Source organism: Ursus arctos, unplaced genomic scaffold (assembly GCF_023065955.2).
Source record: "Ursus arctos isolate Adak ecotype North America unplaced genomic scaffold, UrsArc2.0 scaffold_26, whole genome shotgun sequence".
Classification (NCBI taxonomy): Eukaryota; Metazoa; Chordata; class Mammalia; order Carnivora; family Ursidae; genus Ursus; species Ursus arctos.
The window spans coordinates 43,098,574-43,106,320 of NW_026622941.1; the positions used below are offsets into that span (position 1 = coordinate 43,098,574).

Below are 7,747 nucleotides of genomic sequence, written 5' to 3' on the forward strand. Positions count from 1 at the left end.
TCTGTGTCTGAGAGGAAGGAAAGGGGAAGGGGGGAGAGGCACCTTCAAATCTGAATGCGCACCTTGGAGAAGCTGGCCCCAGCCCTTAGCAGGGGCTGGCTCACCACCCACCCCCCGCAACACACATATACCACACCCCCTCCCTCCCCCTCCCTCTCCTCCCCTTCCTCCAGGTCCCCCCAGCCCTGAACCCCTCAACCCCCGCCATCCCTCCTTCTCTCTCCCTCTCTCTCTCTCTCTCTCTCTCTCTCTCTCTCTCTCTCTCTCGCCTGTCTTCATGTCGTGGATTGATGAACGCGAATCGCGTGTAAGCGCCGCCACCGCCGGGAGTCTGAGGAATTCGCCTGGGCTGTTAAAGGAAAGAGCTAAGTGCGAGAGCGCGAGCTCTACCTACCGACAGTGAAGAGAGCCGCCGCCGCCGCCGCCGCCGCGCCCGCCGCCGCCCGCGCCCAGCCCCGGGAGCCGCGCCGAGCCGGCCGGCCCGGCACCCAGGCGCCCCCACCTGCCCAGCCCAGCCCCGGGGAGCCGGCCGGCCCGGGGTTCGCTCCCGGGGGAGGGGACTTTCGGGGGTACGGGGCGGGGGAGTCGCGAGCCAGAGGGGAGGGGGCGGCGGGTTTTCATGTGCCCAGCATGAGCTCCTACTTCGTCAACCCCCTGTTCTCCAAATACAAAGGCGGCGAGTCCCTGGAACCGGCCTATTACGACTGCCGGTTCCCGCAGAGCGTGGGCAGGAGCCATGCGCTGGTGTACGGGCCCGGCGGCTCGGCGCCCGGCTTCCAGCACGCCTCGCACCACGTCCAAGACTTCTTCCACCACGGCACCTCGGGCATCTCCAACTCGGGCTACCAGCAGAACCCGTGCTCGCTGAGCTGCCACGGAGACGCCTCCAAATTCTATGGCTACGAGGCGCTCCCCAGACAGTCCCTTTATGGGGCTCAGCAAGAGGCGAGCGTGGTGCAGTATCCCGACTGTAAATCCTCCGCCAACACTAACAGTAGCGAAGGACAAGGCCACTTAAATCAAAACTCGTCTCCCAGCCTCATGTTTCCATGGATGAGACCCCACGGTGAGAAGCCTTTTCTCTTTCCCCCTTGGTCTCCCGCGCTCCGGGGTCTTCCCCCCCTCCCTTGCCTCCTTTTTGTCTGCCCTCGCGTTCCCTCCTGGCTTTGGGGTCTCTCCGGCCCCACCCCCGTGCCGGAGTGGGTTTCTTGAGGTTGGGAGGTTCAGCTGGGGGTGGGGCGCGGGGCTCGCCTGGGATATTTGGGGGACTGGGGTGAAGGTGGTGTCTGGGTGCAAAGGGTTAAAAATCGCTTTCTCCACCACTGTCTGTCTGTCTGCCTGTCTCCTTCTCTGTCTCTCCCTCTTGCCATCTCTAAAGTCAAAGTTGGGGAGGTGGCTGGGCAGGGGCCCCCAAGGACCCTGAGGTTATCAGCCTTTGAAACAAACCAGTCTTTCCAAAAGGCAGAAAGCCTCAGTCCAGAACAGTGGCCAGGCCGTCTTGGGGCAAAGGGAGACCCCTGTTTCCCTCCCCTACCTGGACCAGAGGGTGACAAGACCCCAAGGACAGGTGCTCTGGCTCTCTGGGGTACCCACTGCCTCCTCTCAGAGAACTAGCCTTAAGGCCACCACCCCAACTTTGCTTTAGTTCCCTCAGTTGGAGGGAAGAGAGGGAGCCAGAGAGGAGAGAAAAGAGTGCAGGGAAGGAGAGGGGCCATGCAGATTAGAGGGCTCTGGGGTCCAGAGGACCCAAGCGGAGCTGCCCCCAGTCAAAGGTTTGTGGGCTTTCCCTGAGAGCTTCAGAGTGGCTCAGGCCATGTGCCCCTCCAAGGGTGGCCCCTCATGGCCCAATTTCGAAGTAAAAGGGGAAGCGAGAAAGCGACAAGTTCCAGCGGGGATGGCCCGTGATTTATTTGCTGGTCTCCAGTTAGCAATCAGGCCAAGCAGTGATACATTCCAGGAGATCAATTATTTTTCTTCCTGGCAAGGCATTAGGCAGAGGGATTCAAGGAGGGGGCAGTGAGCAGAGCCCCTCTTCTTTAACCCCAGACCTTTTTCCCTTTCTTTTGGAAACAGAATCTGTCCCCAGCTCTGCTCACCAAATGCCACTCTGCACTTGTAAACAAAGCTGCAAGGTCCAGTTCCCTGAGACTGCAGGCCTGGGGGGGAGGCGGGGACTCTGCTGTGCTCCCCCCAGGCCCCTGCCATCCCCCAGTTTCCTGAGAGACCCCAGTCCCTGCCCCCACCCCCACCCCATCTCCCAAGGTGAAGCCAAACCAAAATAAGCCCCCAAACTTTCCTGCCCTTGCCTGCTCCCTGCTCTCGCCTGGTCTTCAGGAGGGAGGGGAACTGGGGAGATCACAGGGGGAACTTTAGGGGAGGAAGAGTGACAGGAGAAAGCCGAGCCCCCACCCAAACATAACCAGATTGGGGTTCTATTCTGTCCAGCTCCGGGGCGGCGCAGCGGAAGGCAAACTTACAGCCGGTATCAGACCTTGGAACTAGAAAAGGAGTTTCTCTTTAATCCTTATTTGACACGAAAGCGCCGGATTGAAGTCTCTCACGCCCTGGGACTGACTGAGAGACAAGTGAAGATCTGGTTCCAGAACCGAAGGATGAAGTGGAAAAAGGAGAACAACAAGGATAAACTGCCTGGAGCCCGAGATGAAGAGAAGGTGGAGGAAGAAGGAAACGAGGAAGAGGAGAAAGAAGAGGAGGAAAAGGAAGAAAACAAGGACTAAGCAAAAAAGAGAGACCCCCCCTCCCTTAGCAACTCCCTTGAAGTTTCGTTTTATGGTAGCGGATAAATTGGGAAGTTTACGACTGTCATTTGCTTTTATAGAGAATAGAATGACACTCACAACTCTAACTACCTGTCAGATACTTGCAGCTCTGGTTTTATTACGTTTGGACTCCCCCGATCTTTATTTGTTTGGGGGCTGAAGGGGGGAGACCGAGACACCACGGAAAGTTCGGACTCTGTCTCAGTCCTTGCCCCAACACACACACTTGTCCCCTACCCCCACCCTTCGGAGTCCTGCTTGGAGTTTTAAGGTCTGAGACCTGGCCTCTTCGCCCCCCTCCCACCCCTTCTTGCCACACTCCCACCTCCCTGCCTCTCTGGTATTTATTTTAGAGGGGAGCCCTCTCCAAATGTGGAAGAAGACTTGTGGCTTTGTTTTTATGCTAGGATTAGTGCATTAGATTTACTTCTTTTCAAAAGAAAGGAAAGAAAAGTGAAGGAAGGAAGGAAGGAAGGGAAGGAAAGGGAGATGTTTAAAGAAATTTTTTAAATGATAGCAAGGAATATCCCTTCTCCCTCTCTGGAGCTCCCCCACTTAGAAAGACCCCCTTGACTTTCTCTAGAAACCTGATGGAAACCTGAAGGAGATGCGGGTCTCTCCCCTCCCCCCTCCCCACGGGGTAGACAAGAGCCTGCAGTCGCCGCTAAAATCCTACCTAGCCATCCCATGGTCACTCGGGCCCATGCCTTCCTCCCCTTCGCTGTCTGATTTCTGTTGTTGGGCCCAGCTTCCTCTGAGCCGCACTAGTACTAGCGCTCAGAAATCACCATAATCATGAAAATAATAAGAATGATAATAATAATAATACTGATAATAAATCTTTAACATACTACCTAAAGGGAACCTGCAATAATCTTGAAAAAATAAAAAAGAAATTTTTAAAAATCCTAATATGCAAGAAAAAAAGAGAAAAAGACTAAAATTTAAAAAAAAGAAAGAAACCTCCAACGTATTTTATCACTACCTATAGAAGGAAATCCTGCTTTGAGAGTATTTGTAATGCGGTTTTGTTGTCGTTTGTTGCTGCTTATTTCACTAAGAAAAACCCAACAACTGAGACTGCCTAGCCCGCCGGTCCTGTGCGCTTTCATTGTGCTTCTAACCCCAGTAGAGTAGAACTAAATTGCACTGAATGTATAGTTAACTCTGTCTTGAATTCTCTGTTTATGCAATGTGCTCGAAAGAAAAAAAAAACGTTAAAATATATCTATAATAATAATTTTTGGTCATTTGTCTTTATGTCCAGCTATGAATGTAGATTTTGTGTCCCGGCAGCCCTGTTCCTGGTCCAAGTACTTTGTATTGTATACGTGAGTCATAATAAAAAAAAAAGGAGAAAAAATATTGGAAGCTGGAATGACTTGCTTTTTCTCCAACGCCCCCCTCCCCCCCCCCAATTGTCTACTCCTCCTTCCCTCCTTATCCTTCTTTCCCAGCACTGTGGAAAAGGTCTCCATCACTGATCTGACTTTGGGGTGGTCACTGATCTGACTTTGGGGTGGGGTAACTCACGTGGAGAAGCGCCTAGGAGTTGAGAGGGCAGGCTGGGCAGGGAGGGCAGGTGAAAGGTGGGGGAGGTGTCGAGGGGGAGGAAGAAGAACATTGTGTTTCAAGTATGCTCTTGGGAGAACCTTGGCTCCGAACAAAATGGGTTTCTAGATGCCAGGATCCCAGTGGGAAGAAAGCGTCTCCCCACTTACTCACCTTCCTCCTCCTCAGCCCTGGGCTGGGCCCAGACAAAGAATCTGCCCCCCATGCCCCTCCCACAGCTAGGCCTTTTACTACCAGGGACTGAGGATGAGACAGTGGGGTTCTCTCTGAACCACACGCCCCTCGTGGTCAACCCTGGGCACCCAGCACCCAGCACTAGAACAGTGAACAGGGGGGAGGAATGTGAGGCTCAAGGCAGCCTGGAGGACTTGGCAGGGGGGGGGGGGCGGAGATGGTTAGGGGTGGGGGATGGGGAAGCTTCAGCCTGGGGGAAAGGAAAGGAAAAGGGGAAGGTGAGTGAGTTGGTCCACCAAGCAGCCTGGGTCCATGTTCTGAAATTCAAATTCCGTCAGCACAGAGCCATCACTGTCACCCAGGCCGCCAGCATCTACACCAGCCACTCTTCTGGCTGTTTCAAGCCGGCTCCGGGCTTCACCTTGGCAATTGGGCAGTCTGCCCTGCTCTCATAGTGTGGGCCCTTGGCCTGGGGGTGAGGAGGATGGGCCTGCTGAGTGGACAGTCCTCCATCCCAGCCACAGCAGGGTAAAGAGAGTCTTCACTGGACTCCCCATTCCCCAAAATAAGGGGTTGAAGGCTCAGGGAGTCAGGGGGCAAAGGGGTCTCTCACTCCTCCCTGGTGGGTCCTAGGCAGAGCAATCTGTTTATGCCAGTAAGATTCTGGTCAAATAATACCAAATTCCAGAGATACAAGTCATCTGACTCATTCGGGAGAAGGAGGAAAGGGAAGGAGATGGGGTCTTCTGGTCCTTAAAACCAGATCCCCCAAAGACTGAAATATTTTTGAGGCCAGATCTCCCTCTTTCTCTCTCTCCTCCTGGTCAATGATTTTCCCAGACTTAGGCCCAGGCTGACTCTTATTTTGTGTAATTTCACCCACATCTGGGTCCCTGGCTCCCACGCAAAGTGGTCGTGAATACAGGATTGGGTCAGGCATCCTCGATATGGGACTCCTGCGACCCAAGAGAGGCTGCCGATTTGAAGCACAGGCTGCCGGCAGCCGGGAACAACTTTGAGCAGCTCTAGGGAAATCCTTGCAAACCTGGGGTCCCTGCTGTGCGCCGTTGCGCCAGCCAGGTAACCCCATTTGCTGCCCCGAGGCACCGGCTTCCCGCTAGGGAAGCCCGAAGAGAGAGCATTTCGCTCCAACCTCAGGCCTTCCCACGGGCATCCCTTCCAGACTCCGAGGGCCGGCCGCGGGCCGTTTCATTTTTTTAATGTGGAATTATGATTGCTATTAATAAACATCGCCGGCCCCGTAGCCAAGTTGCTTGAACCCTACACTAAGTGGCTCCGAAAGACCTCGCCGAATTTCCCCCACACCCAATGCCCCATTCATCCCTGGCCCTGCTCAGCAATGCCCGTGGCCCCAAGCCGGGCGTCGGAGGGCGGGGTGAGTCTGGCGCCCGGCACTGCTTGAGATGCGAAGCCTCGGGTGGGCCAGACCAAGAGAGCTCCAGCCGCCCCTTCTTCTTGCAGCACCCGCTCCCCCACCCCTTCTGCCCACCGCCTCTTTTTTCTCGTTTGGAGAGAAAAGGAGGTAAAACCCGTTTTATGGGGGAACTTAATTGCGAGCGGGATGCGCTCTCTTTAGAAACGCGTCCTCCCAAATGCTCCCGCCGTCCCATTACCGGAATGGGGACCATTCGGCTGCAGCGGATAGGACTTTCTCCCATTCTTTACTTTTTTATTAGCCAATCAAAGTGGCTTCCGAAAGCTATTTGTGATTTGTGAAAAATAGTATCTTTCAAAATGCTGAGTTGAAGCATCTCGCTCATTTCGCCTTGAATTTATTATTCTAATCTCAACCGTAGAGACGGGATAATGCAGCTATTAAGTTGGGGGGCAAATTCGTTTCTCTGGATTTTTTTTTAATTCTCGGCATTTTCTCTCCCTCCCCACTTCATTGCAGAGGCCAAGGGAGGTGCGGGCCTGCAGGGGACCTGGGGGCTGAGGGAGGTAGCGAGTGCTCTAAAGGGCTTTGGGGGGGACCCTAGCATGGGAGAGTGGATTGGCCTCCCCCAGCCTCATCCTCCTCAAATGAGATGTCCCACTGGCTGCCTGCCGGCTGCAGAAAGTTACCTTGCCCCAATTAGACCGAACTCGGGACAGGTTGTGCCACAGACGAGAAGTAAAATTTCCGGTGAGCAGCCCGCAGCGCTGTCCCATTCTCCCATCAGCCCATTGTGAAAAGCTGGGCCAGAGCTTCCTTGTCGTAATTTTTAACTACCTGTTATAAAATTTATGGGTGGGTTTGTAAAAGAAACTAGGTCTCTGCATCCGGCCGAGGGAACTGCTTCCCGTACTGAGGGAGGAAGTTTGGGGAGGGGATGAGGGACCCCCTATTGGTTGGGGTGGGGGCACCCAGCCATGGAAGTCCCCACGCCAGCTCCGTGCGGAATCAAGGGGAGAGCTTGGGGCCTTCAAATCTCCAGTTGGTGGGGAGTGTTGAGCTATGACTCGGCTGGGCTGCGACTGGTTGGCAGTCTCTGTGGGGGGATTTATTCTGGGTTCCCCCACATTGGATTCATCGCCAAAATCAGGAGTCTGGAGAAAGGTGGGGGACACCTCAGGTGCTCGGAATTTAGCACAGAAGGTGGACTTTGGGGAAGGATAAGTTTCTTTTTGGAGGGAGGGCCTCCAAGGTGTATCCCAGCTGCTTGGACGCCACATTTGCTGAAAAAGGCAGGTGGGTGCGGGTCACCCGACAAGATAGAAAAGCTTCAAACCGCCTTGCACCCAAAGAGGGGGGAAAAAGTAGGAACCAAGGTCTTGGGCCTTAATTTTATTTCTAATTCTAAAAAGATTGGGAGTAATCTGCCATCTAAACCTAGGAATTGAGGAGACCTGACACTAGAGATGGTCTTGGAGAAGAAAAAAAAAATGTCATTTTCTCAGAGAAAGGAGCCTGGGGATGATGGGCACTTTGGGGGTTCTGGTGGCTACCCCCAACTCTCACCTCTCCTGCTGCCACCGCAGGGCTACCCAATACGGATCTAAGCCCTCTCCGTTCTTCAGACCAGGCCAGGTCAGGATTGGTTATGAGGCTTCCAGCCGCGTATCCCTCCTGTTCCTGTCTAGGGCTGAGTGGGGGGCTGCCAGGGCTCCCCACTGGGAAAGATGTAGTTCTCTTCCTAGAAAAAAAGGTAGGAGTAGGGAGCGCATCCCTTCTCAGTCCCTTCATCCCTCCAGCCGTCACTGCACCACCAGGGCCACAA

The 7,747-nt window shown here is 54.3% G+C and overlaps 1 protein-coding gene across 1 annotated transcript; it reads left to right on the plus strand.

The window, feature by feature from the left end:
- The first annotated feature begins 612 nt into the window (after positions 1 to 612).
- On the plus strand, positions 613 to 4,209 carry HOXC8 (homeobox C8). The gene is made up of 2 exons (XM_026501706.4): positions 613 to 1,066; positions 2,446 to 4,209. Exons 1-2 carry the CDS (start codon positions 631 to 633, stop codon positions 2,736 to 2,738), a joined length of 729 nt encoding a protein of 242 aa, XP_026357491.1. The 5' UTR covers positions 613 to 630; the 3' UTR covers positions 2,739 to 4,209.
- Positions 4,210 to 7,747: the final 3,538 nt, after the last annotated feature.

Excerpts from the sequence above, each read along its gene's own strand:
- HOXC8 (XM_026501706.4), top strand. The coding sequence starts at position 631 with ATGAGCTCCTACTTCGTCAACCCCCTGTTCTCCAAATACAAAGGCGGC. Across the intron at positions 1,067-2,445 it reads TCCATGGATGAGACCCCACG|CTCCGGGGCGGCGCAGCGGA; the intron begins GTGAGAAGCCTT and ends TATTCTGTCCAG.